At 62.1% G+C, this 26,095-nt stretch overlaps 1 protein-coding gene across 9 annotated transcripts in view; it reads left to right on the forward strand.

The window, feature by feature from the left end:
• The window catches only part of ncor2 (nuclear receptor corepressor 2), a 1,088,322-nt gene that overhangs the window by 231,146 nt on the left and 831,081 nt on the right, over positions 1–26,095 (forward strand). For all 9 annotated transcript variants that reach the window (XM_072510208.1, XM_072510371.1, XM_072510235.1 and 6 more), the window contains one exon: positions 6,618–6,672. In XM_072510208.1, coding sequence (XP_072366309.1) covers positions 6,618–6,672 — 55 coding nt within the window. The remainder of the gene's footprint in view (positions 1–6,617; positions 6,673–26,095) is intronic.

The following is a 26,095-nucleotide window of genomic DNA, read 5'->3' on the forward strand; positions in this document are numbered from 1 at the left end:
TCTCTCACTCACTCACTCACACACTCACTCACACACTCACACACTCACTCACTTACACACTCACTCAGTCACACACGCACCCACTCACTCTCACTTACTCACACACTCACTCACTCACACTTTCACTCACTCACTCACTCATTCACTCACACACTCTCTCACTGACACTCACACTCACACACTCACTCACTCACACTTTCACTCACTCACACACTCACTCACTCACTCACTCATTCACTCACACTCACACACTCACTCACTCACACTTTCACTCACTCACTCTCTCACTCCCTCACACTCACTCACACTCACACACTCACTCACTCACACTCACTCACTCACACTCTCTCACTCACACTCACACACACACATTCACTCTCTCACTCACTCACTCACACACTCACTCACACACTCACTCACTCACACTTTCACTCACTCACTCTCTCACTCCCTCACACTCACTCACACTCACACACTCACTCACTCACACTCACTCACTCACACTCTCTCACTCACACTCACACACACACATTCACTCTCTCACTCACTCACTCACACACTCACTCACACACTCACACACTCACTCACTTACACACTCACTCAATCACACACTCACTCACTCACACTTTCACTCACTCACTCTCTCACTCCCTCACACTCACTCACACTCACTTACTCACCCTCCTGGCTCTTCTTAGCTCTCTCTTTAGGTCCTTCCTAGCTAACTTGTAACTCTCAAGCGCCCTAACTGAACCTTCATGTCTCATCTTTACATAAGCCTCCTTCTTTCTCTTGACAAGTGTTTCGACTGCTTTAGTAAACCACGATTCCCTTCCTTGACCACTTCCTCCCTGCCTGACAGGTACAACTTTATCAAGGACATGCAGTCGATGTTCCTTGAACAAGCTCCACATTTCCATTGTGCCCATCCCCTGCAGTTTTCCTCTCAATCTGATGCATCCTAAGTCTTGCCTCATCGCATTATAATTGCCTTTCCCCCAGATATAACTCTTGCCCTGCGGTATATACCTATCCATTTCCATCACTAAAGTAAATGTTAGCGAATTGTGGTCACTATCACCAAAGTGCTCACCTACCTCCAAATCTAACACCTGTCCTGGTTCATTACCCAGTACCAAATGTGTACCACAGTTCAAAGATGTGCAGGTTAGGTGGATTGGCCATGATAAATTGCCCTTAGTGGTGGGTGGGGTTACTGGGTTATGGGGATAGGGTGGCGGTGTTGACCTTGGGTAGGGTGCTCTTTCCAAGAGCCGGTGCAGACTCGATGGGCCGAATGGCCTCCTGCACTGTAAATTCGATGCTCTATGTTCAAATCCAATACGGCCTCGCCTCTCGTTGGCCTATCTACATACTGTGTCAGGAAACCCTCCTGCATACACTGGACAAAAACGGACCCATCTAAAGTACTCGAACTATAGCGTTCCCAGTCAATATTTGGAAAGTTAAAGTCCCCCATAACAACTACCCTGTTGCTTTCGCTCCGATCCTGAATCAACTTTGCAATCCTTTCCTCTACATCTCTGGAACCTTTCGGAGACCTATAGAAAACCCCTAACAGGGTGACCTCTCCTTTCCTGTTCATAACCTCAGCCCATACTACCTCAGTCGACGAGTCTTCATCAAACGTCCTGTCTGCCACCGTAATACTGTCCTTGACTAACAATGCCACCCCTCCCCCTCTTTTACCACCTTCCCTGAGCTTACTGAAATATCTAAACCCCGGCACCTGCAACAACCATTCCTGTCACTGCTCTATCCAGGGGCGTCATTTTCCGACCCCCCAGCGGGTCGGAGAATGGCCGTTGGCCGCCGTGAATCCCGCCCCCGCCGAAGTCTCTGGTACCGGAGATTGGGCGGGGACGGGAATCGGCCCGCGCCGGTTGGCGGGACCCCCCGCTGGATTCTCCGGCCCGGATGGGCCGGAGTCCTGCCCAGAAATTGCCTGTCCCGCCGGCGTAAATCAAAGCTGGTATTTACCGGCGGGACCAGGCGGCGTGTTCGGGGTCCGGGGTCCTGGGGGGGGGGGGGGCGATCTGACCCCGGGGGGTGCCCCCACGGTGGCCTGGCCCGCGATCGGGGCCACCGATCCGCGGGCAGGCCTGTGCCGTGGGGGCACTCTTTCCCTTCCGCCTCCGCCACGGCCTCCACCATGGCAGAGGCGGAAGAGACTCTCCCCACTGTGCATGCGCCGCATTTCCGCGCCAGCTGGCGGGGCGGAAATCCCTCCGGCGCCGGCCTAGCCCCTCAATGTTGGCGCTCAGCCCCCAAAGATGCGGATCATTCCGCACCTTTGGGGCGGCGCGATGCCCGTCTGATTGGCGCCGTTTGGGGAGAATTTCGCCCCAGGTTCCCAAGCCCCTGCTGAACTAGTTTAAACCCCCGCACTCACACTCACTCACACTCACACTCACACACACTCACTCACACTCACTCACACTTGCACTCACTCACATTCACATTCACTCACACTCACTCTCACTCACACTCATTCACGCTCTCACGCACGCTCACGCACGCTCACACTCACTCACTCACAGTCACACACTCACTCACACTCACTCACACACTCACTCACACACACTCGCACACACTCACTCTCACAGTCACTCACTCACAATCACTCACACACACTCGTGCTCACTCACACTCGTGCTCACTCACACTCACACACACTCACTCACTCACTCACACTTACTCACACTCACTGACACTCACAAACTCACTCTTGCACACACACACTCACACTCACTGACACGCATGCATGCACTCACTCACTCACACTTACTCACTCAAGTACTCACACTTACTCACTCACACTCACTCACACTCGCATATACTCACACTCACTCACTCACTCCCTCACACTCACTCACACTCAGTCACTCACACTCACTCACACTCATTCACTTATACAGTCACTCACACTCACTCACTCACTCACACTCACTCACTCCCTCAGTCACACTCACTCACACTCGCGTATACTCACACTCTCACATTCACTCACACTCACTCACACACTGAAATGAAATGAAAATGAAAATCGCTTATTGTCACAAGTAGGCTTCAAATGAAGTTACTGTGAAAAGCCCCTAGTCGCCACATTCCGCCGCCTGTTCGGGGAGGCTGGTACGGGAATTGAACCGTGCTGCTGGCCTGCCTTGGTCTGCTTTCAAAGCCAGCGATTTAGTCCTGTGCTAAACAGCCCCTGCTGTTTCCTCTCTTCCTCTTCTCCGCTCTTCCCCTCACACACTCTCCCCCTCGCTCTCTCTCGCCCTCGCACACTCTTCCTCCCCCTCTCACTCCTTCTCCCGTGGGCACGGGAGCAATAGGTCAGAAGGTGAGAGCATTGAGGGAGAACTAGGGAATAGGGACAGTGTGGCTCTGAGGCAGCGCAGACGGGGAGAAGTTGCTGAACACAGCGGGTCTGGTGGCCTGAAGTGCATATGTTTTAATGCAAGGAGCATTACGGGTAAGGCAGATGAACTTAGAGCTTGGATTACTACTTGGAACTATGATGTTGTTGCCATTACAGAGACCTGGTTGAGGGAAGGGCAGGATTGGCAGCTAAACGTTCCAGGATTTAGATGTTTCAGGCGGGATAGAGGGGGATGTAAAAGGGGAGGCGGAGTTGCGCTACTTGTTCAGGAGAGTATCACAGCTATACAGCGAGAGGACACCTCAGAGGGCAGTGAGGCTATATGGGTAGAGATCAGGAATAAGAAGGGTGCAGTCACAATGTTGGGGGTATACTACAGGCCTCCCAACAGCCAGCGGGAGATAGAGGAGCAGATAGGTAGACAGATTTTGGAAAAGAGTAAAAACAACAGGGTTGTGGTGATGGGAGACTTCAACTTCCCCAATATTGACTGGGACTCACTTAGTGCCAGGGGCTTAGACGGGGCAGAGTTTGTAAGGAGCATCCAGGAGGGCTTCTTAAAACAATATGTAAACAGTCCAACTAGGGAAGGGGCGGTACTGGACCTGGTATTGGGGAATGAGCCCGGCCAGGTGGTAGATGTTTCAGTAGGGGAGCATTTCGGTAACAGTGACCACAATTCAGTAAGTTTTAAAGTACTGGTGGACAAGGATAAGAGTGGTCCGAGGATGAATGTGCTAAATTGGGGGAAGGCTAATTATAACAATATTAGGCGGGAACTGAAGAACATAGATTGGGGGCGGATGTTTGAGGGCAAATCAACATCTGACATGTGGGAGGCTTTCAAGTGTCAGTTGAAAGGAATACAGGACAGGCATGTTCCTGTGAGGAAGAAAGATAAATACGGCAATTTTCGGGAACCTTGGATGACGAGTGATATTGTAGGCCTCGTCAAAAAGAAAAAGGAGGCATTTGTCAGGGCTAAAAGGCTGGGAACAGACGAAGCCTGTGTGGCATATAAGGAAAGTAGGAAGGAACTTAAGCAAGGAGTCAGGAGGGCTAGAAGGGGTCATGAAAAGGCATTGGCAAATAGGGTTAAGGAAAATCCCAAGGCTTTTTACACTTACATAAAAAGTAAGAGGGTAGCCAGGGAAAGGGTTGGCCCACTGAAGGATAGGCAAGGGAATCTATGTGTGGAGCCAGAGGAAATGGGCGAGGTACTAAATGAATACTTTGCATCAGTATTCACCAAAGAGAAGGAATTGGTAGATGTTGAGTCTGGAGAAGGGGGTGTAGATAGCCTGGGTCACATTGTGATCCAAAAAGACGAGGTGTTGGGTGTCTTAAAAAATATTAAGGTAGATAAGTCCCCAGGGCCGGATGGGATCTACCCCAGAATACTGAAGGAGGCTGGAGAGGAAATTGCTGAGGCCTTGACAGAAATCTTTGGATCCTCGCTGTCTTCAGGGGATGTCCCGGAGGACTGGAGAATAGCCAATGTTGTTCCTCTGTTTAAGAAGGGTGGCAGGGATAATCCCGGGAACTACAGGCCGGTGAGCCTTACTTCAGTGGTAGGGAAATTACTGGAGAGAATTCTTCGAGACAGGATCTACTCCCATTTGGAAGCAAATGGACGTATTAGTGAGAGGCAGCACGGTTTTGTGAAGGGGAGGTCGTGTCTCACTAACTTGATAGAGTTTTTCGAGGAGGTCACTAAGATGATTGATGCAGGTAGGGCAGTAGATGTTGTCTATATGGACTTCAGTAAGGCCTTTGACAAGGTCCCTCATGGTAGACTAGTACAAAAGGTGAAGTCACACGGGATCAGGGGTGAACTGGCAAGGTGGATACAGAACTGGCTAGGCCATAGAAGGCAGAGGGTAGCAATGGAGGGATGCTTTTCTAATTGGAGGGCTGTGACCAGTGGTGTTCCACAGGGATCAGTGCTGGGACCTTTGCTCTTTGTAGTATATATAAATGATTTGGAGGAAAATGTAACTGGTCTGATTAGTAAGTTTGCAGACGACACAAAGGTTGGTGGAATTGCGGATAGCGATGAGGACTGTCTGAGGATACAGCAGGATTTAGATTGTCTGGAGACTTGGGCGGAGAGATGGCAGATGGAGTTTAACCTGGACAAATGTGAGGTAATGCATTTTGGAAGGGCTAATGCAGGTAGGGAATATACAGTGAATGGTAGAACCCTCAAGAGTATTGAAAGTCAAAGAGATCTAGGAGTACAGGTCCACAGATCACTGAAAGGGGCTACACAGGTGGAGAAGGTAGTCAAGAAGGCATACGGCATGCTTGCCTTCATTGGCCGGGGCATTGAGTATAAGAATTGGCAAGTCATGTTGCAGCTGTATAGAACCTTAGTTAGGCCACACTTGGAGTATAGTGTTCAATTCTGGTCGCCACACTACCAGAAGGATGTGGAGGCTTTAGAGAGGGTGCAGAAGAGATTTACCAGAATGTTGCCTGGTATGGAGGGCATAAGCTATGAGGAGCGATTGAATAAACTCGGTTTGTTCTCACTGGAACGAAGGAGGTTGAGGGGCGACCTGATAGAGGTATACAAAATTATGAGGGGCATAGACAGAGTGGATAGTCAGAGGCTTTTCCCCAGGGTAGAGGGGTCAATTACTAGGGGGCATAGGTTTAAGGTGAGAGGGGCAAAGTTTAGAGTAGATGTACGAGGCAAGTTTTTTACGCAGAGGGTAGTGGGTGCCTGGAACTCACTACCGGAGGAGGTAGTGGAGGCAGGGACGATAGGGACATTTAAGGGGCATCTTGACAAATATATGAATAGGATGGGAATAGAAGGATACGGACCCAGGAAGTGTAGAAGATTGTAGTTTAGTCGGGCAGTATGGTCGGCACGGGCTTGGAGGGCCGAAGGGCCTGTTCCTGTGCTGTACATTTCTTTGTTCTTTGTTCTTTGTTCTCACACCCTCTCGCCCTCACTCTCTCTCCCTCCCCATCACACACCCTCTCCCTCAGTTCTCCACCTCAGTGGAAGGCAGCCTGTGGTCACCTGGGCCCATGAGGTCTTTACCTTCACCCTTTAACTTCACAACCTGAATCTCGTTGTTGTAGACATGGTGGTGACGGTGTTGGTGCAGTGGGGAAGGTAATGGAAAGAGTGAGGAATTCGGAATGCACTTGAAAAGGTGAAAAACAGAATATTGTTCTTGACCACAATTCTCATCCTCAGGTTCATTCAGCACCCAAAGAATTTTGGACACCTGACAACATTCCTGGAGTGTAAGGTAAGACGGGGAATTGAAAATTTAATTTAGTCTTTCATCAGAGTTGTGAGCAGGATTGAAACAGACCAAAGACACGAAAACGGCAGCTCGTGTCCAGCTGTGGACAGTGGACGATGGGGGATTGCATTATAAATATCTGCTGCCGTGAGGTTGTTACAAATCCTGGTTTAATAATAATATAATAATAATCTTTTATTGCCACAAGTATGAAGTTACAGTGAAAAGCCCCTAGTCACCACATTCCGGCACTTGTTCAGGTACACAGAGGGAGAATTCATAATGTCCAATTCACCAAAGGAAGGATGTGCTGGCCTTGGAAAGGGTCCAGAGGAGGTTCACAAGAATGATCCCTGGAATGAAGAGCTTGTCGTATGAGGAACGGTTGAGGATTCCGGGTCTGTACTCGTTGGAGTTTAGAAGGATGAGGGGGGTCTTATTGAAACTTACAGGATACTGCGAGGCCTGGATAGAGTGGATGTGGAGAGGATGTTTCCACTTGTAGGAAAAACTAGAAGCAGAGGGCACCATCTCAGACTAAAGAGACGATCCTTTAAAACAGAGAGGTTGGACCTGTAAAGACTTAATTACCTGCAAAGACTCACATTCAAAGTACCGTATTGCATCATTAACTTTGTCTATATAAATGTTTCTGGAACCCACCTCTTCATTCACCTGAGGAAGGAGCAGCGCTCCGAAAGCTAGTGATTTGAAACAAACCTGTTGGGCTTTAACCTGGTGTAAGACTTTTTACTGTAAAACTGAGATGAGGAGGAATTTCTCCAGCCAGAGGGTGGTGAATCTGTGGAACTCTTTGCTGCAGAAGGCTGTGGAGGCCAATTCACTGAGTGTCTTTAAGACAGAGACAAACAAACAAAGAACAAAGAAATGTACAGCACAGGAACAGGCCCTTCGGCCCTCCAAGCCCGTGCCGACCATACTGCCCGACTCAACTACAATCTTCTACACTTCCTGGGTCCGTATCCTTCTATTCCCATCCTATTCATATATTTGTCAAGATGCCCCTTAAATGTCCCTATCGTCCCTGCTTCCACCACCTCCTCCGGCAGCGAGTTCCAGGCACCCACTACCCTCTGCGTAAAAAACTTGCCTCGTACATCTACTCTAAACCTTGCCCCTCTCACCTTAAACCTATGCCCCCTAGTAATTGACCCCTCTACCCTGGGGAAAAGCCTCTTACTATCCAGATAGATAGGTTCTTGATCAATAAGGGGATCAGGGGTTATGGGGAGAAGGCAGGAGAATGGGGATGAGAAAATATCAGCCGTGATTGAGACCCGCTCCTGGTGGCCATCAAGGGGAAGGTCACCCTCAACATTTAAGTAACGGGATCCTTCCAGTCGCCGAGTGGGGGCCTGTCCGGGATCTCACAGACCTCGGTGCACAGGTGTATCCGCGCCGTCACGGAGGCCCTGCCTGCCCAGGCGCATCAATACATCCATTTCAATGTTGACCAAGCCCACCAGGATGCCCGGGCAGCGGGGTTCATGTCATCGGCGGGGTGCCCCGGGTCCAGGGCAGCAGCTGGCAGCCTCCTCCCCAGGCCGGGCTGCATGGTGGCCCGTCTCTCCTCCACTGCGTCAAGGAGGGTCTCGAGCTCAGCGTCGGTGAATCTCGGAGCCACTCTCCTAGCAGCCACCTTGTTGGCTGGAATGGTGTGTGTGGGGAGTGCAGTGTGTGTGCGGGGAGTGCAGTGTGTGGGTGGAGTGCAGTGTGTGTGGGGAGTGCAGTGTGTGTGCGGGGAGTGCAGTGTGTGCGGGGAGTGCAGTGTGTGTGTGGGGAGTGCAGTGTGTGCGGGGAGTGCAGTGTGTGCGGTGTGTGCATGGAGTGCGGGGTGTGCGGTGTGTGCGGGGAGTGCAGTGTGTGCGGGGAGTGCAGTGTGTGTGGTGTGTGCATGGAGTGCGGGGTGTGCGGTGTGTGCGGGGAGTGCAGTGTGTGCGGGGAGTGCAGTGTGGGCGGGGAGTGCAGTGTGTGCGGTGAGTGCAGTGTGTGGGTGGAGTGCAGTGTGTGCGGGGAGTGCAGTGTGTGCGTGGAGTGCAGTGTGTGCGGGGAGTGCAGTGTGTGCGGGGAGTGCAGTGTGGGCGGGGAGTGCAGTGTGTGCGGTGAGTGCAGTGTGTGGGTGGAGTGCAGTGTGTGCGGGGAGTGCAGTGTGTGCGTGGAGTGCAGTGTGTGCGGGGAGTGCAGTGTGTGCGGGGAGTGCAGTGTGGGCGGGGAGTGCAGTGTGGGCGGGGAGTGCAGTGTGTGCGGGGAGTGCAGTGTGTGCGGGGAGTGCAGTGTGTGCGGGGAGTGCAGTGTGTGCGGGGAGTGCAGTGTGGGCGGGGAGTGCAGTGTGTGCGGGGAGTGCAGTGTGGGCGGGGAGTGCAGTGTGTGCGGGGAGTGCAGTGTGGGCGGGGAGTGCAGTGTGTGCGGGGAGTGCAGTGTGTGCGGTGAGTGCAGTGTGTGGGTGGAGTGCAGTGTGTGCGGGGAGTGCAGTGTGTGCGTGGAGTGCAGTGTGTGCGGGGAGTGCAGTGTGTGCGGGGAGTGCAGTGTGTGCGGGGAGTGCAGTGTGTGCGGGGAGTGCAGTGTGTGCGGGGAGTGCAGTGTGTGTGGGGAGTGCAGTGTGTGTGGGGAGTGCAGTGTGTGCGGGGAGTGCAGTGTGTGGGTGGAGTGCAGTGTGTGCGGGGAGTGCAGTGTGTGCGGGGAGTGCAGTGTGTGCGGGGAGTGCAGTGTGTGCGGGGAGTGCAGTGTGTGCGGGGAGTGCAGTGTGTGCGGGGAGTGCAGTGTGTGCGGGGAGTGCAGTGTGGGCGGGGAGTGCAGTGTGTGCGGGGAGTGCAGTGTGTGCGGGGAGTGCAGTGTGTGCGGGGAGTGCAGTGTGTGGGGAGTGCAGTGTGTGCGGGGAGTGCAGTGTGTGCGGTGAGTGCAGTGTGTGGGGAGTGCAGTGTGTGGGGAGTGCAGTGTGTGCGGTGTGTGCATGGAGTGCGGGGTGTGCGGTGTGTGCGGGGAGTGCAGTGTGTGCGGGGAGTGCAGTGTGTGTGCGGGGAGTGCAGTGTGTGCGGGGAGTGCAGTGTGTGCGGGGAGTGCAGTGTGTGCGGGGAGTGCAGTGTGTGGGTGGAGTGCAGTGTGTGCGGGGAGTGCAGTGTGTGCGTGGAGTGCAGTGTGTGCGGGGAGTGCAGTGTGTGCGGGGAGTGCAGTGTGTGCGGGGAGTGCAGTGTGTGTGGGGAGTGCAGTGTGTGCGGGGAGTGCAGTGTGTGCGGGGAGTGCAGTGTGTGCGGGGAGTGCAGTGTGTGCGGGGAGTGCAGTGTGTGTGGGGAGTGCAGTGTGTGCGGGGAGTGCAGTGTGGGCGGGGAGTGCAGTGTGTGCGGGGAGTGCAGTGTGTGCGGTGAGTGCAGTGTGTGGGTGGAGTGCAGTGTGTGGGTGGAGTGCAGTGTGTGCGGGGAGTGCAGTGTGTGCGTGGAGTGCAGTGTGTGCGGGGAGTGCAGTGTGTGCGGGGAGTGCAGTGTGTGCGGGGAGTGCAGTGTGTGCGGGGAGTGCAGTGTGTGCGGGGAGTGCAGTGTGTGCGGGGAGTGCAGTGTGTGCGGGGAGTGCAGTGTGTGCGGGGAGTGCAGTGTGTGCGGGGAGTGCAGTGTGTGCGGGGAGTGCAGTGTGTGCGGGGAGTGCAGTGTGTGGGTGGAGTGCAGTGTGTGCGGGGAGTGCAGTGTGTGCGGGGAGTGCAGTGTGTGCGGGGAGTGCAGTGTGTGCGTGGAGTGCAGTGTGTGGGTGGAGTGCAGTGTGTGCGGGGAGTGCAGTGTGTGCGGTGAGTGCAGTGTGTGCGGGGAGTGCAGTGTGTGCGGGGAGTGCAGTGTGTGCGTGGAGTGCAGTGTGGGCGGGGAGTGCAGTGTGTGCGGGGAGTGCAGTGTGTGCGGGGAGTGCAGTGTGTGCGGGGAGTGCAGTGTGTGCGGGGAGTGCAGTGTGTGAGGGGAGTGCAGTGTGTGTGGGGAGTGCAGTGTGTGCGGGGAGTGCAGTGTGGGCGGGGAATGCAGTGTGTGCGGGGAGTGCAGTGTGTGCGGGGAGTGCAGTGTGTGCGGGGAGTGCAGTGTGTGCGGGGAGTGCAGTGTGCGGGGGGAGTGCAGTGTGTGCGGGGAGTGCAGTGTGTGCGGGGAGTGCAGTGTGTGCGGGGAGTGCAGTGTGTGCGGGGAGTGCAGTGTGTGCGGGGAGTGCAGTGTGTGCGGGGAGTGCAGTGTGTGCGGGGAGTGCAGTGTGTGCGGGGAGTGCAGTGTGTGCGGGGAGTGCTGTGTGTGCGGGGAGTGCAGTGTGTGCGGGGAGAGCAGTGTGTGCGGGGAGTGCAGTGTGTGCGGGGAGTGCAGTGTGTGCGGGGAGTGCAGTGTGTGCGGGGAGTGCAGTGTGTGCGGGGAGTGCAGTGTGTGCGGGGAGTGCAGTGTGTGCGGGGAGTGCAGTGTGTGCGGGGAGTGCAGTGTGTGCGGGGAGTGCAGTGTGTGCGGGGAGTGCAGTGTGGGCGGGGAGTGCAGTGTGTGCGGGGAGTGCAGTGTGTGCGGTGAGTGCAGTGTGTGGGGAGTGCAGTGTGTGGGGAGTGCAGTGTGTGCGGTGTGTGCATGGAGTGCGGTGTGTGCATGGAGTGCGGGGTGTGCGGTGTGTGCGGGGAGTGCAGTGTGTGCGGGGAGTGCAGTGTGGGCGGGGAGTGCAGTGTGTGCGGTGAGTGCAGTGTGTGGGTGGAGTGCAGTGTGTGGGTGGAGTGCAGTGTGTGCGGGGAGTGCAGTGTGTGCGTGGAGTGCAGTGTGTGCGGGGAGTGCAGTGTGTGCGGGGAGTGCAGTGTGGGCGGGGAGTGCAGTGTGTGCGGGGAGTGCAGTGTGGGCGGGGAGTGCAGTGTGTGCGGGGAGTGCAGTGTGTGCGGGGAGTGCAGTGTGTGCGGTGAGTGCAGTGTGTGGGTGGAGTGCAGTGTGTGCGGGGAGTGCAGTGTGTGCGGGGAGTGCAGTGTGTGCGGGGAGTGCAGTGTGTGCGGTGAGTGCAGTGTGTGGGTGGAGTGCAGTGTGTGGGTGGAGTGCAGTGTGTGGGTGGAGTGCAGTGTGTGCGGGGAGTGCAGTGTGTGCGTGGAGTGCAGTGTGTGCGGGGAGTGCAGTGTGTGCGGGGAGTGCAGTGTGTGCGGGGAGTGCAGTGTGTGTGGGGAGTGCAGTGTGTGCGGGGAGTGCAGTGTGGGCGGGGAATGCAGTGTGTGCGGGGAGTGCAGTGTGTGCGGGGAGTGCAGTGTGTGCGGGGAGTGCAGTGTGTGCGGGGAGTGCAGTGTGTGCGGGGAGTGCAGTGTGTGCGGGGAGTGCAGTGTGTGCGGGGAGTGCAGTGTGTGCGGGGAGTGCAGTGTGTGCGGGGAGTGCAGTGTGTGCGGGGAGTGCAGTGTGTGCGGGGAGTGCTGTGTGTGCGGGGAGTGCTGTGTGTGCGGGGAGTGCAGTGTGTGCGGGGAGTGCAGTGTGTGCGGGGAGTGCAGTGTGTGCGGGGAGAGCAGTGTGTGCGGGGAGTGCAGTGTGTGCGGGGAGTGCAGTGTGTGCGGGGAGTGCAGTGTGTGCGGGGAGTGCAGTGTGTGCGGGGAGTGCAGTGTGTGCGGGGAGTGCAGTGTGTGCGGGGAGTGCAGTGTGTGCGGGGAGAGCAGTGTGTGCGGGGAGTGCAGTGTGTGCGGGGAGTGCAGTGTGTGCGGGGAGTGCAGTGTGTGCGGGGAGTGCAGTGTGTGCGGGGAGTGCAGTGTGTGTGGGGAGTGCAGTGTGTGTGGGGAGTGCAGTGTGTGTGGGGAGTGCAGTGTGTGCGGGGAGTGCAGTGTGTGGGTGGAGTGCAGTGTGTGCGGGGAGTGCAGTGTGTGTGGGGAGTGCAGTGTGTGCGGGGAGTGCAGTGTGTGGGTGGAGTGCAGTGTGTGCGGGGAGTGCAGTGTGTGCGGTGAGTGCAGTGTGTGCGGGGAGTGCAGTGTGTGTGGGGAGTGCAGTGTGTGCGTGGAGTGCAGTGTGGGCGGGGAGTGCAGTGTGGGCGGGGAGTGCAGTGTGTGCGGGGAGTGCAGTGTGTGCGGGGAGTGCAGTGTGTGAGGGGAGTGCAGTGTGTGTGGGGAGTGCAGTGTGTGCGGGGAGTGCAGTGTGGGCGGGGAATGCAGTGTGTGCGGGGAGTGCAGTGTGTGCGGGGAGTGCAGTGTGTGCGGGGAGTGCAGTGTGTGCGGGGAGTGCAGTGTGCGGGGGGAGTGCAGTGTGTGCGGGGAGTGCAGTGTGTGCGGGGAGTGCAGTGTGGGCGGGGAGTGCAGTGTGTGCGGGGAGTGCAGTGTGTGCGGGGAGTGCAGTGTGTGCGGGGAGTGCAGTGTGTGAGGGGAGTGCAGTGTGTGTGGGGAGTGCAGTGTGTGCGGGGAGTGCAGTGTGGGCGGGGAGTGCAGTGTGTGCGGGGAGTGCAGTGTGTGCGGGGAGTGCAGTGTGTGCGGGGAGTGCAGTGTGCGGGGGGAGTGCAGTGTGTGCGGGGAGTGCAGTGTGTGCGGGGAGTGCAGTGTGTGCGGGGAGTGCAGTGTGTGCGGGGAGTGCAGTGTGTGCGGGGAGTGCAGTGTGTGCGGGGAGTGCAGTGTGTGCGGGGAGTGCAGTGTGTGCGGGGAGTGCAGTGTGTGCGGGGAGTGCAGTGTGTGCGGGGAGTGCAGTGTGTGCGGGGAGTGCAGTGTGAGAGGGGAGTGCAGTGTGTGCGGGGAGTGCAGTGTGTGTGGGGAGTGCAGTGTGTGCGGGGAGTGCAGTGTGTGGGTGGAGTGCAGTGTGTGCGGGGAGTGCAGTGTGCGGGGAGTGCAGTGTGCGGGGAGTGCAGTGTGTGGGTGGAGTGCAGTGTGTGCGGGGAGTGCGGTGTGTGCGGGGAGCGCGGTGTGTGCGGGGAGCGCGGTGTGTGCGGGGAGCGCGGTGTGTGCGGGGAGCGCGGTGTGTGCGGGGAGCGCGGTGTGTGCGGGGAGTGCAGTGAGTGCGGGGAGTGCAGTGTGTGCGGGGAGTGCAGTGAGTGCGGGGAGTGCAGTGTGTGCGGGGAGTGCAGTGTGTGTGGGGAGTGCAGTGTGTGTGGGGAGTGCAGTGTGTGAGGGGAGTGCAGTGTGTGCGGGGAGTGCAGTGTGTGCGGGGAGTGCAGTGTGTGCGGGGAGTGCAGTGTGTGCGGGGAGTGCAGTGTGTGCGGGGAGTGCAGTGTGTGCGGGGAGTGCAGTGTGTGCGGGGAGTGCAGTGTGTGCGGGGAGTGCAGTGTGTGTGGGGAGTGCAGTGTGTGAGGGGAGTGCAGTGTGTGCGGGGAGTGCAGTGTGTGCGGGGAGTGCAGTGTGTGCGGGGAGGGCAGTGTGTGCGGGGAGTGCAGTGTGTGCGGGGAGTGCAGTGTGTGCGGGGAGTGTAGTGTGTGAGGGGAGTGCAGTGTGTGCGGGGAGTGCAGTGTGTGCGGGGAGGGCAGTGTGTGCGGGGAGTGCAGTGTGTGCGGGGAGTGCAGTGTGCGGGGAGCGCGGTGTGTGCGGGGAGCGCAGTGTGTGTGCGGGGAGCGCGGTGTGTGCGGGGAGTGCAGTGTGTGTGGGGAGTGCAGTGTGCGGGGAGCGCGGTGTGTGCGGGGAGCGCAGTGTGTGTGCGGGGAGCGCGGTGTGTGCGGGGAGTGCAGTGTGTGTGGGGAGTGCAGTGTGCGGGGAGCGCGGTGTGTGCGGGGAGCGCAGTGTGTGCGGGGAGCGCAGTGTGTGCGGGGAGCGCGGTGTGTGCGGGGAGCGCGGTGTGTGCGGGGAGCGCGGTGTGTGCGGGGAGCGCGGTGTGTGCGGGGAGCGCGGTGTGTGCGGGGAGCGCAGTGTGTGCGGGGAGCGCAGTGTGTGTGGGGAGCGCGGTGTGTGCGGGGAGCGCAGTGTGTGCGGGGAGCGCGGTGTGTGCGGGGAGCGCGGTGTGTGCGGGGAGCGCGGTGTGTGCGGGGAGCGCGGTGTGTGCGGGGAGCGCGGTGTGTGCGGGGAGCGCGGTGTGTGCGGGGAGCGCGGTGTGTGCGGGGAGCGCGGTGTGTGCGGGGAGCGCGGTGTGTGCGGGGAGCGCGGTGTGTGCGGGGAGCGCGGTGTGTGCGGGGAGCGCGGTGTGTGCGGGGAGTGCAGTGTGTGCGGGGAGCGCAGTGTGTGCGGGGAGCGCGGTGTGTGCGGGGAGCGCGGTGTGTGCGGGGAGCGCGGTGTGTGCGGGGAGCGCGGTGTGTGCGGGGAGCGCGGTGTGTGCGGGGAGCGCGGTGTGTGCGGGGAGCGCGGTGTGTGCGGGGAGCGCGGTGTGTGCGGGGAGCGCGGTGTGTGCGGGGAGCGCAGTGAGTGCGGGGAGTGCAGTGTGTGCGGGGAGTGCAGTGTGTGCGGGGAGTGCAGTGTGTGTGGGGAGTGCAGTGTGTGTGGGGAGTGCAGTGTGTGAGGGGAGTGCAGTGTGTGCGGGGAGTGCAGTGTGTGCGGGGAGTGCAGTGTGTGCGGGGAGGGCAGTGTGTGCGGGGAGTGCAGTGTGTGCGGGGAGTGCAGTGTGTGCGGGGAGTGTAGTGTGTGAGGGGAGTGCAGTGTGTGCGGGGAGTGCAGTGTGTGCGGGGAGGGCAGTGTGTGCGGGGAGTGCAGTGTGAGCGGGGAGTGCAGTGTGAGCGGGGAGTGCAGTGTGTGCGGGGAGTGCAGTGTGTGCGGGGAGGGCAGTGTGTGCGGGGAGTGCAGTGTGTGCGGGGAGTGCGGTGTGTGCGGGGAGTGCGGTGTGAGCGGGGAGTGCGGTGTGTGCGGGGAGCGCGGTGTGTGCGGGGAGTGCAGTGTGTGCGGGGAGTGCAGTGTGTGTGGAGAGTGCAGTGTGTGCGGGGAGTGGAGTGTGTGCGGGGAGTGCAGTGTGTGCGGGGAGTGGGGAGTGCAGTGTGTGTGGGGAGTGCAGTGTGTGCGGGGAGTGCAGTGTGTGCGGGGAGTGCAGTGTGTGCGGGGAGTGCAGTGTGTGTGGAGAGTGCAGTGTGTGCGGGGAGTGGAGTGTGTGCGGGGAGTGGGGAGTGCAGTATGTGTGGGGAGTGCAGTGTGTGCGGGGAGTGCACTGTGTGTGGGGAGTGCAGTGTGTGCGGGGAGTGGTGAGTGCAGTGTGTGTGGGGAGTGCAGTGTGTGTGGGGAGTGCAGTGTGTGCGGGGAGGGCAGTGTGTGTGGGGAGTGCAGTGTGTGCGGGGAGTGCAGTGTGTGCGGGGAGTGCAGTGTGTGCGGGGAGTGCAGTGTGTGCGGGGAGTGCACTGTGTGTGGGGAGTGCAGTGTGCGTGGGGAGTGCATGGTGTCCGGGGAGTGCAGTGTGTGTGGGGAGTGCAGTGTGTGCGTGGGGAGTGCATGGTGTCCGGGGAGTGCAGTGTGTGCGGGGAGTGCAGTGTGTGCGGGGAGTGCAGTGTGTGCGTGGGAAGTGCAGTGTGTGCGGGGATGGAATGTGTGTATGGGGAGTGCGGTGTGTGCGGGGAGTGCAGTGTGTGCGGGGAGCGCGGTGTGTGCGGGGAGTGCAGTGTGTGCGGGGAGTGCAGTGTGTGCGGGGAGTGCAGTGTGTGCGGGGAGTGCAGTGTGTGCGGGGAGTGCAGTGTGTGCGGGGAGCGCAGTGTGTGCGTGGGGAGTGCGGTGTGTGCGGGGAGTGCAGTGTGTGCGGGGAGTGCAGTGTGTGTGGGGAGTGCAGTGTGTGCGGGGAGTGCAGTGTGTGCGGGGAGTGCAGTGTGTGCGGGGAGTGCAGTGTGTGCGGGGAGTGCAGTGTGTGCGTGGGGAGTGCGGTGTGTGCGGGGAGTGCAGTGTGTGCGGGGAGCACGGTGTGTGCGGGGAGCGCAGTGTGTGCGGGGAGTGCAGTGTGTGCGGGGAGCGCGGTGTGTGCGGGGAGCACGGTGTGTGCGGGGAGCGCAGTGTGTGCGGGGAGCGCAGTGTGTGCGGGGAGCGCAGTGTGTGCGGGGAGCGCAGTGTGTGCGGGGAGCGCAGTGTGTGCGGGGAGCGCAGTGTGTGCGGGGAGCGCAGTGTGTGCGGGGAGCGCAGTGTGTGCGGGGAGCGCAGTGTGTGCGGGGAGCGCAGCGTGTGCGGGGAGTGCAGTGTGTGCGTGGGGAGTGCAGTGTGTGTGGGGATGGAATGTGTGTGTAGGGAGTGCAGTGTCTGGGGACTGCAGTGTGTGTGGGGAGTGCGGTGTGTGCGGGGAGCGCGGTGTGTGCGGGGAGCGCGGTGTGTGCGGGGAGCGCGGTGTGTGCGGGGAGCACGGTGTGTGCGGGGAGCGCGGTGTGTGCGGGGAGCGCGGTGTGTGCGGGGAGCGCAGTGTGTGCGGGGAGCGCAGTGTGTGCGGGGAGCGCAGTGTGTGCGGGGAGCGCAGTGTGTGCGGGGAGCGCAGTGTGTGCGGGGAGCGCAGTGTGTGCGGGGAGTGCAGTGTGTGCGGGGAGTGCAGTGTGTGAGGGGAGTGCAGTGTGTGCGGGGAGTGCAGTGTGTGTGGGGAGTGCAGTGTGTGCGGGGAGTGCAGTGTGTGCGGGGAGTGCAGTGTGTGCGGGGAGTGCAGCGTGTGCGGGGAGTACTGTGTGTGTGCGGGGAGTGCAGTGTGTGCGGGGAGTGCAGTGTGTGTGCGGGGAGTACTGTGTGTGTGCGGGGAGTGCAGTGTGTGCGGGGAGTGCAGTGTGTGTGCGGGGAGTACTGTGTGTGTGCGGGGAGTGCAGTGTGTGCGGGGAGTGCAGTGTGTGCGGGGAGTGCAGTGTGTGCGGGGAGTGCAGTGTGTGCGGGGAGTGCAGTGTGTGCGGGGAGTGCAGTGTGTGCGGGGACTGCAGTGTGTGTGGGGAGTGCAGTGTGTGCGGGGAGTGCAGTGTGTGGGGAGTGCAGTGTGTGTGGGGACTGCAGTGTGTGTGGGGAGTGCGGTGTGTGTGGGGAGTGCGGTGTGTGCGGGGAGCGCGGTGTGTGCGGGGAGCGCGGTGTGTGCGGGGAGCGCGGTGTGTGCGGGGAGCGCGGTGTGTGCGGGGAGCACGGTGTGTGCGGGGAGCGCAGTGTGTGCGGGGAGTGCAGCGTGTGCGGGGAGTACTGTGTGTGTGCGGGGAGTGCAGTGTGTGCGGGGAGTGCAGTGTGTGTGCGGGGAGTACTGTGTGTGTGCGGGGAGTGCAGTGTGTGCGGGGAGTGCAGTGTGTGTGCGGGGAGTACTGTGTGTGTGCGGGGAGTGCAGTGTGTGCGGGGAGTGCAGTGTGTGCGGGGAGTGCAGTGTGTGCGGGGAGTGCAGTGTGTGCGGGGACTGCAGTGTGTGTGGGGAGTGCAGTGTGTGCGGGGAGTGCGGTGTGTGTGGGGAGTGCGGTGTGTGCGGGGAGCGCAGTGTGTGCGGGGAGAGCGGTGTGTGTGGGGAGTGCGGTGTGTGCGGGGAGTGCGGTGTGTGCGGGGAGTGCAGTGTGTGCGGGGAGCGCAGTGTGTGCGGGGAGCGCAGTGTGTGCGGGGAGCGCGGTGTGTGCGGGGAGTGCAGTGTGTGCGGGAGTGCAGTGTGTGTGGGGACTGCAGTGTGTGTGGGGAGTGCGGTGTGTGTGGGGAGTGCGGTGTGTGCGGGGAGTGCAGTGTGTGCGGGGAGCGCGGTGTGTGCGGGGAGTGCAGTGTGTGTGGGGACTGCAGTGTGTGCGGGGAGTGCAGTGTGTGCGGGGAGTGCAGTGTGTGTGGGGACTGCAGTGTGTGTGGGGAGTGCGGTGTGTGTGGGGAGTGCGGTGTGTGCGGGGAGTGCGGTGTGTGCGGGGAGCGCGGTGTGTGCGGGGAGCGCGGTGTGTGCGGGGAGCGCGGTGTGTGCGGGGAGCGCGGTGTGTGCGGGGAGCGCGGTGTGTGCGGGGAGCGCAGTGTGTGCGGGGAGCGCAGTGTGTGCGGGGAGCGCGGTGTGTGTTGGGAGCGCGGTGTGTGCGGGGAGCGCGGTGTGTGCGGGGAGCGCGGTGTGTGCGGGGAGCGCGGTGTGTGCGGGGAGCGCGGTGTGTGCGGGGAGCGCAGTGTGTGCGGGGAGCGCAGTGTGTGCGGGGAGCGCGGTGTGTGCGGGGAGCGCAGTGTGTGCGGGGAGCGCGGTGTGTGCGGGGAGCGCGGTGTGTGCGGGGAGCGCGGTGTGTGCGGGGAGCGCGGTGTGTGCGGGGAGCGCAGTGTGTGCGGGGAGCGCGGTGTGTGCGGGGAGCGCGGTGTGTGCGGGGAGCGCGGTGTGTGCGGGGAGTGCTGTGTGTGCGGGGAGTGCAGTGTGTGCGGGGAGTGCAGTGTGTGCGGGGAGTGCAGTGTGTGCGGGGAGTGCAGTGTGTGCGGGGAGTGCAGTGAGTGCGGGGAGTGCAGTGTGTGCGGGGAGTGCAGTGTGTGCGGGGAGTGCAGTGTGTGCGGGGAGTGCAGTGTGTGTGGGGAGTGCAGTGTGTGAGGGGAGTGCAGTGTGTGCGGGGAGTGCAGTGTGTGCGGGGAGTGCAGTGTGTGCGGGGAGGGCAGTGTGTGCGGGGAGTGCAGTGTGTGCGGGGAGTGCAGTGTGTGCGGGGAGTGTAGTGTGTGAGGGGAGTGCAGTGTGTGCGGGGAGTGCAGTGTGTGCGGGGAGGGCAGTGTGTGCGGGGAGTGCAGTGTGAGCGGGGAGTGCAGTGTGAGCGGGGAGTGCAGTGTGTGCGGGGAGTGCAGTGTGTGCGGGGAGGGCAGTGTGTGCGGGGAGTGCAGTGTGTGCGGGGAGTGCGGTGTGTGCGGGGAGTGCGGTGTGAGCGGGGAGTGCGGTGTGTGCGGGGAGCGCGGTGTGTGCGGGGAGTGCAGTGTGTGCGGGGAGTGCAGTGTGTGTGGAGAGTGCAGTGTGTGCGGGGAGTGGAGTGTGTGCGGGGAGTGCAGTGTGTGCGGGGAGTGGGGAGTGCAGTGTGTGTGGGGAGTGCAGTGTGTGCGGGGAGTGCAGTGTGTGCGGGGAGTGCAGTGTGTGCGGGGAGTGCAGTGTGTGTGGAGAGTGCAGTGTGTGCGGGGAGTGGAGTGTGTGCGGGGAGTGGGGAGTGCAGTATGTGTGGGGAGTGCAGTGTGTGCGGGGAGTGCACTGTGTGTGGGGAGTGCAGTGTGTGCGGGGAGTGGTGAGTGCAGTGTGTGTGGGGAGTGCAGTGTGTGTGGGGAGTGCAGTGTGTGCGGGGAGGGCAGTGTGTGTGGGGAGTGCAGTGTGTGCGGGGAGTGCAGTGTGTGCGGGGAGTGCAGTGTGTGCGGGGAGTGCAGTGTGTGCGGGGAGTGCACTGTGTGTGGGGAGTGCAGTGTGCGTGGGGAGTGCATGGTGTCCGGGGAGTGCAGTGTGTGTGGGGAGTGCAGTGTGTGCGTGGGGAGTGCATGGTGTCCGGGGAGTGCAGTGTGTGCGGGGAGTGCAGTGTGTGCGGGGAGTGCAGTGTGTGCGTGGGAAGTGCAGTGTGTGCGGGGATGGAATGTGTGTATGGGGAGTGCGGTGTGTGCGGGGAGTGCAGTGTGTGCGGGGAGCGCGGTGTGTGCGGGGAGTGCAGTGTGTGCGGGGAGTGCAGTGTGTGCGGGGAGTGCAGTGTGTGCGGGGAGTGCAGTGTGTGCGGGGAGTGCAGTGTGTGCGGGGAGCGCAGTGTGTGCGTGGGGAGTGCGGTGTGTGCGGGGAGTGCAGTGTGTGCGGGGAGTGCAGTGTGTGTGGGGAGTGCAGTGTGTGCGGGGAGTGCAGTGTGTGCGGGGAGTGCAGTGTGTGCGGGGAGTGCAGTGTGTGCGGGGAGTGCAGTGTGTGCGTGGGGAGTGCGGTGTGTGCGGGGAGTGCAGTGTGTGCGGGGAGCACGGTGTGTGCGGGGAGCGCAGTGTGTGCGGGGAGTGCAGTGTGTGCGGGGAGCGCGGTGTGTGCGGGGAGCACGGTGTGTGCGGGGAGCGCAGTGTGTGCGGGGAGCGCAGTGTGTGCGGGGAGCGCAGTGTGTGCGGGGAGCGCAGTGTGTGCGGGGAGCGCAGTGTGTGCGGGGAGCGCAGTGTGTGCGGGGAGCGCAGTGTGTGCGGGGAGCGCAGTGTGTGCGGGGAGCGCAGTGTGTGCGGGGAGCGCAGCGTGTGCGGGGAGTGCAGTGTGTGTGTGGAGAGTGCAGTGTGTGCGGGGAGTGCAGTGTGTGCGGGGAGTGCAGTGTGTGCGGGGAGTGCAGTGTGTGGGGAGTGCAGTGTCTGTGGGGACTGCAGTGTGTGTGGGGAGCGCGGTGTGTGCGGGGAGCGCGGTGTGTGCGGGGAGCGCAGTGTGTGCGGGGAGCACGGTGTGTGCGGGGAGCGCAGTGTGTGCGGGGAGCGCAGTGTGTGCGGGGAGCGCAGTGTGTGCGGGGAGCGCAGTGTGTGCGGGGAGCGCAGTGTGTGCGGGGAGCGCAGTGTGTGCGGGGAGTGCAGTGTGTGCGGGGGGAGTGCAGTGTGTGCGGGGAGTGCAGTGTGTGTTTGGGGAGGGCAGTGTGTGCGTGGGGAGTGCAGTGTGTGCGGGGAGTGCAGTGTGTGCGTGGGGAGTGCAGTGTGTGCGGGGAGTGCAGTGTGTGTTTGGGGAGGGCAGTGTGTGCGTGGGGAGTGCAGTGTGTGCGGGGAGTGCAGTGTGTGTTTGGGGAGGGCAGTGTCTGCGGGGAGTGCAGTGTGTGCGGGGAGTGCAGTGTGTGTTTGGGGAGGGCAGTGTCTGCGGGGAGTGCAGTGTGTGCGGGGAGTGCAGTGTGTGTCCGGGGAGGGCAGTGTGTGCGTGGGGAGTGCAGTGTGTGTGGGGAGTGCAGTGTGCGGGGAGTGCAGTGTGTGTGGGGAGTGCGGTGTGTGCGGGGAGCGCGGTGTGTGCGGGGAGCGCGGTGTGTGCGGGGAGTGGGGAGTGCAGTGTGTGTGGGGAGTGCAGTGTGTGCGGGGAGTGCAGTGTGTGCGGGGAGTGCAGTGTGTGCGGGGAGGGCAGTGTGTGCGGGGAGTGCAGTGTGTGCGGGGAGTGCAGTGTGTGCGGGGAGGGCAGTGTGTGCGGGGAGTGCAGTGTGTGCGGGGAGTGCAGTGTGTGCGGGGAGTGCAGTGTGTGCGGGGAGTGCAGTGTGTGCGGGGAGGGCAGTGTGTGCGGGGAGTGCAGTGTGTGCGGGGAGTGCAGTGTGTGCGGGGAGTGCAGTGTGTGCGGGGAGTGCAGTGTGTGCGTGGGGAGTGCATGGTGTCCGGGGAGTGCAGTGTGCGTGGGGAGTGCAGTGTGTGCGTGGGGAGTGCAGTGTGTGAGAGGAGTGCAGTGTGTGTGGGGATGGAATGTGTGTGTAGGGAGTGCAGTGTGTGTGGGGAGTGCGGTGTGTGTGGGGAGTGCGGTGTGTGCGGGGAGCGCGGTGTGTGCGGGGAGTGCAGTGTGTGCGTGGGGAGTGCAGTGTGTGCGTGGGGAGTGCAGTGTGTGCGTGGGGAGTGCAGTGTCTGGGGACTGCAGTGTGTGCGGGGAGTGCAGTGTGCGGGGAGTGCAGTGTGTGCGTGGGGAGTGCAGTGTGTGCGTGGGGAGTGCAGTGTGTGCGTGGGGAGTGCAGTGTGTGTGGGGATGGAATGTGTGTGTAGGGAGTGCAGTGTCTGGGGACTGCAGTGTGTGTGGGGAGTGCGGTGTGTGCGGGGAGCGCGGTGTGTGCGGGGAGCGCGGTGTGTGCGGGGAGCGCGGTGTGTGCGGGGAGCACGGTGTGTGCGGGGAGCGCGGTGTGTGCGGGGAGCGCGGTGTGTGCGGGGAGCGCAGTGTGTGCGGGGAGCGCAGTGTGTGCGGGGAGCGCAGTGTGTGCGGGGAGCGCAGTGTGTGCGGGGAGCGCAGTGTGTGCGGGGAGCGCAGTGTGTGCGGGGAGCGCAGTGTGTGCGGGGAGTGCAGTGTGTGCGGGGAGTGCAGTGTGTGAGGGGAGTGCAGTGTGTGCGGGGAGTGCAGTGTGTGTGGGGAGTGCAGTGTGTGCGGGGAGTGCAGTGTGTGCGGGGAGTGCAGTGTGTGCGGGGAGTGCAGCGTGTGCGGGGAGTACTGTGTGTGTGCGGGGAGTGCAGTGTGTGCGGGGAGTGCAGTGTGTGTGCGGGGAGTACTGTGTGTGTGCGGGGAGTGCAGTGTGTGCGGGGAGTGCAGTGTGTGTGCGGGGAGTACTGTGTGTGTGCGGGGAGTGCAGTGTGTGCGGGGAGTGCAGTGTGTGCGGGGAGTGCAGTGTGTGCGGGGAGTGCAGTGTGTGCGGGGAGTGCAGTGTGTGCGGGGACTGCAGTGTGTGTGGGGAGTGCAGTGTGTGCGGGGAGTGCAGTGTGTGGGGAGTGCAGTGTGTGTGGGGACTGCAGTGTGTGTGGGGAGTGCGGTGTGTGTGGGGAGTGCGGTGTGTGCGGGGAGCGCGGTGTGTGCGGGGAGCGCGGTGTGTGCGGGGAGCGCAGTGTGTGCGGGGAGCGCAGTGTGTGCGGGGAGCGCAGTGTGTGCGGGGAGTGCAGTGTGTGAGGGGAGCGCAGTGTGTGAGGGGAGTGCAGTGTGTGCGTGGGGAGTGCAGTGTGTGCGTGGGGAGTGCAGTGTGTGCGTGGGGAGTGCAGTGTCTGGGGACTGCAGTGTGTGCGGGGAGTGCAGTGTGCGGGGAGTGCAGTGTGTGCGTGGGGAGTGCAGTGTGTGCGTGGGGAGTGCAGTGTGTGCGTGGGGAGTGCAGTGTGTGTGGGGATGGAATGTGTGTGTAGGGAGTGCAGTGTCTGGGGACTGCAGTGTGTGTGGGGAGTGCGGTGTGTGCGGGGAGCGCGGTGTGTGCGGGGAGCGCGGTGTGTGCGGGGAGCGCGGTGTGTGCGGGGAGCACGGTGTGTGCGGGGAGCGCGGTGTGTGTGGGGAGTGCAGTGTGTGTGGGGAGTGCAGTGTGTGCGGGGAGTGCAGTGTGTGTGGGGAGTGCAGTGTGTGCGGGGAGTGCAGTGTGTGTGGGGAGTGCAGTGTGTGCGGGGAGTGCAGTGTGTGCGGGGAGCGCGGTGTGTGCGGGGAGCGCAGTGTGTGCGGGGAGCGCAGTGTGTGCGGGGAGCGCAGTGTGTGCGGGGAGCGCAGTGTGTGCGGGGAGCGCAGTGTGTGCGGGGAGCGCAGTGTGTGCGGGGAGTGCAGTGTGTGCGGGGAGTGCAGTGTGTGAGGGGAGTGCAGTGTGTGCGGGGAGTGCAGTGTGTGTGGGGAGTGCAGTGTGTGCGGGGAGTGCAGTGTGTGCGGGGAGTGCAGTGTGTGCGGGGAGTGCAGCGTGTGCGGGGAGTACTGTGTGTGTGCGGGGAGTGCAGTGTGTGCGGGGAGTGCAGTGTGTGTGCGGGGAGTACTGTGTGTGTGCGGGGAGTGCAGTGTGTGCGGGGAGTGCAGTGTGTGTGCGGGGAGTACTGTGTGTGTGCGGGGAGTGCAGTGTGTGCGGGGAGTGCAGTGTGTGCGGGGAGTGCAGTGTGTGCGGGGAGTGCAGTGTGTGCGGGGAGTGCAGTGTGTGCGGGGAGTGCAGTGTGTGCGGGGACTGCAGTGTGTGTGGGGAGTGCAGTGTGTGCGGGGAGTGCAGTGTGTGGGGAGTGCAGTGTGTGTGGGGACTGCAGTGTGTGTGGGGAGTGCGGTGTGTGTGGGGAGTGCGGTGTGTGCGGGGAGCGCGGTGTGTGCGGGGAGCGCGGTGTGTGCGGGGAGCGCAGTGTGTGCGGGGAGCGCAGTGTGTGCGGGGAGCGCAGTGTGTGCGGGGAGCGCAGTGTGTGAGGGGAGCGCAGTGTGTGAGGGGAGTGCAGTGTGTGAGGGGAGCGCGGTGTGTGCGGGGAGCGCGGTGTGTGCGGGGAGCGCGGTGTGTGCGGGGAGCGCGGTGTGTGCGGGGAGCGCGGTGTGTGCGGGGAGCGCGGTGTGTGCGGGGAGCACGGTGTGTGCGGGGAGCGCGGTGTGTGCGGGGAGTGCAGTGTGTGCGGGGAGTGCAGCGTGTGCGGGGAGTACTGTGTGTGTGCGGGGAGTGCAGTGTGTGCGGGGAGTGCAGTGTGTGTGCGGGGAGTACTGTGTGTGTGCGGGGAGTGCAGTGTGTGCGGGGAGTGCAGTGTGTGTGCGGGGAGTACTGTGTGTGTGCGGGGAGTGCAGTGTGTGCGGGGAGTGCAGTGTGTGCGGGGAGTGCAGTGTGTGCGGGGAGTGCAGTGTGTGCGGGGACTGCAGTGTGTGTGGGGAGTGCAGTGTGTGCGGGGAGTGCGGTGTGTGTGGGGAGTGCGGTGTGTGCGGGGAGCGCAGTGTGTGCGGGGAGAGCGGTGTGTGTGGGGAGTGCGGTGTGTGCGGGGAGTGCGGTGTGTGCGGGGAGTGCAGTGTGTGCGGGGAGCGCAGTGTGTGCGGGGAGCGCAGTGTGTGCGGGGAGCGCGGTGTGTGCGGGGAGTGCAGTGTGTGCGGGAGTGCAGTGTGTGTGGGGACTGCAGTGTGTGTGGGGAGTGCGGTGTGTGTGGGGAGTGCGGTGTGTGCGGGGAGTGCAGTGTGTGCGGGGAGCGCGGTGTGTGCGGGGAGTGCAGTGTGTGTGGGGAGTGCAGTGTGTGCGGGGAGTGCAGTGTGTGCGGGGAGTGCAGTGTGTGCGGGGAGTGCAGTGTGTGCGGGGAGTGCAGTGTGTGCGGGGAGTGCAGTGTGTGCGGGGAGTGCAGTGTGTGCGGGGAGTGCAGTGTGTGCGGGGACTGCAGTGTGTGTGGGGAGTGCGGTGTGTGCGGGGAGTGCAGTGTGTGCGGGGAGTGCAGTGTGTGCGGGGAGTGCAGTGTGTGCGGGGAGTGCAGTGTGTGCGGGGAGTGCAGTGTGTGTGGGGACTGCAGTGTGTGTGGGGAGTGCGGTGTGTGTGGGGAGTGCGGTGTGTGTGGGGAGTGCAGTGTGTGCGGGGAGCGCAGTGTGTGCGGGGAGTGCAGTGTGTGCGGGGAGTGCAGTGTGTGCGGGGAGTGCAGTGTGTGTGGGGACTGCAGTGTGTGTGGGGAGTGCGGTGTGTGCGGGGAGTGCAGTGTGTGCGGGGAGTGCACTGTGTGCGGGGAGTGCAGTGTGTGCGGGGAGTGCAGTGTGTGCGGGGAGTGCAGTGTGTGTGGGGAGTGCGGTGTGTGTGGGGAGTGCGGTGTGTGTGGGGAGTGCGGTGTGTGCGGGGAGTGCGGTGTGTGCGGGGAGCGCGGTGTGTGCGGGGAGCGCGGTGTGTGCGGGGAGCGCGGTGTGTGCGGGGAGCGCGGTGTGTGCGGGGAGCGCAGTGTGTGCGGGGAGCGCGGTGTGTGCGGGGAGCACGGTGTGTGCGGGGAGCGCGGTGTGTGCGGGGAGCGCGGTGTGTGCGGGGAGCGCGGTGTGTGCGGGGAGTGCAGTGTGTGCGGGGAGCGCAGTGTGTGTGGGGAGCGCGGTGTGTGCGGGGAGCGCAGTGTGTGCGGGGAGCGCGGTGTGTGCGGGGAGCGCGGTGTGTGCGGGGAGCGCGGTGTGTGCGGGGAGCGCAGTGTGTGCGGGGAGCGCGGTGTGTGCGGGGAGCGCGGTGTGTGCGGGGAGCGCGGTGTGTGCGGGGAGCGCGGTGTGTGCGGGGAGCGCGGTGTGTGCGGGGAGCGCGGTGTGTGCGGGGAGCGCGGTGTGTGCGGGGAGCACGGTGTGTGTGCGGGGAGTGCAGTGTGTGTGGGGAGTGCAGTGTG

The sequence above is a fragment of the Scyliorhinus torazame genome, chromosome 1 (assembly GCF_047496885.1).
Source record: "Scyliorhinus torazame isolate Kashiwa2021f chromosome 1, sScyTor2.1, whole genome shotgun sequence".
Lineage (NCBI taxonomy): Eukaryota > Metazoa > Chordata > Chondrichthyes > Carcharhiniformes > Scyliorhinidae > Scyliorhinus > Scyliorhinus torazame.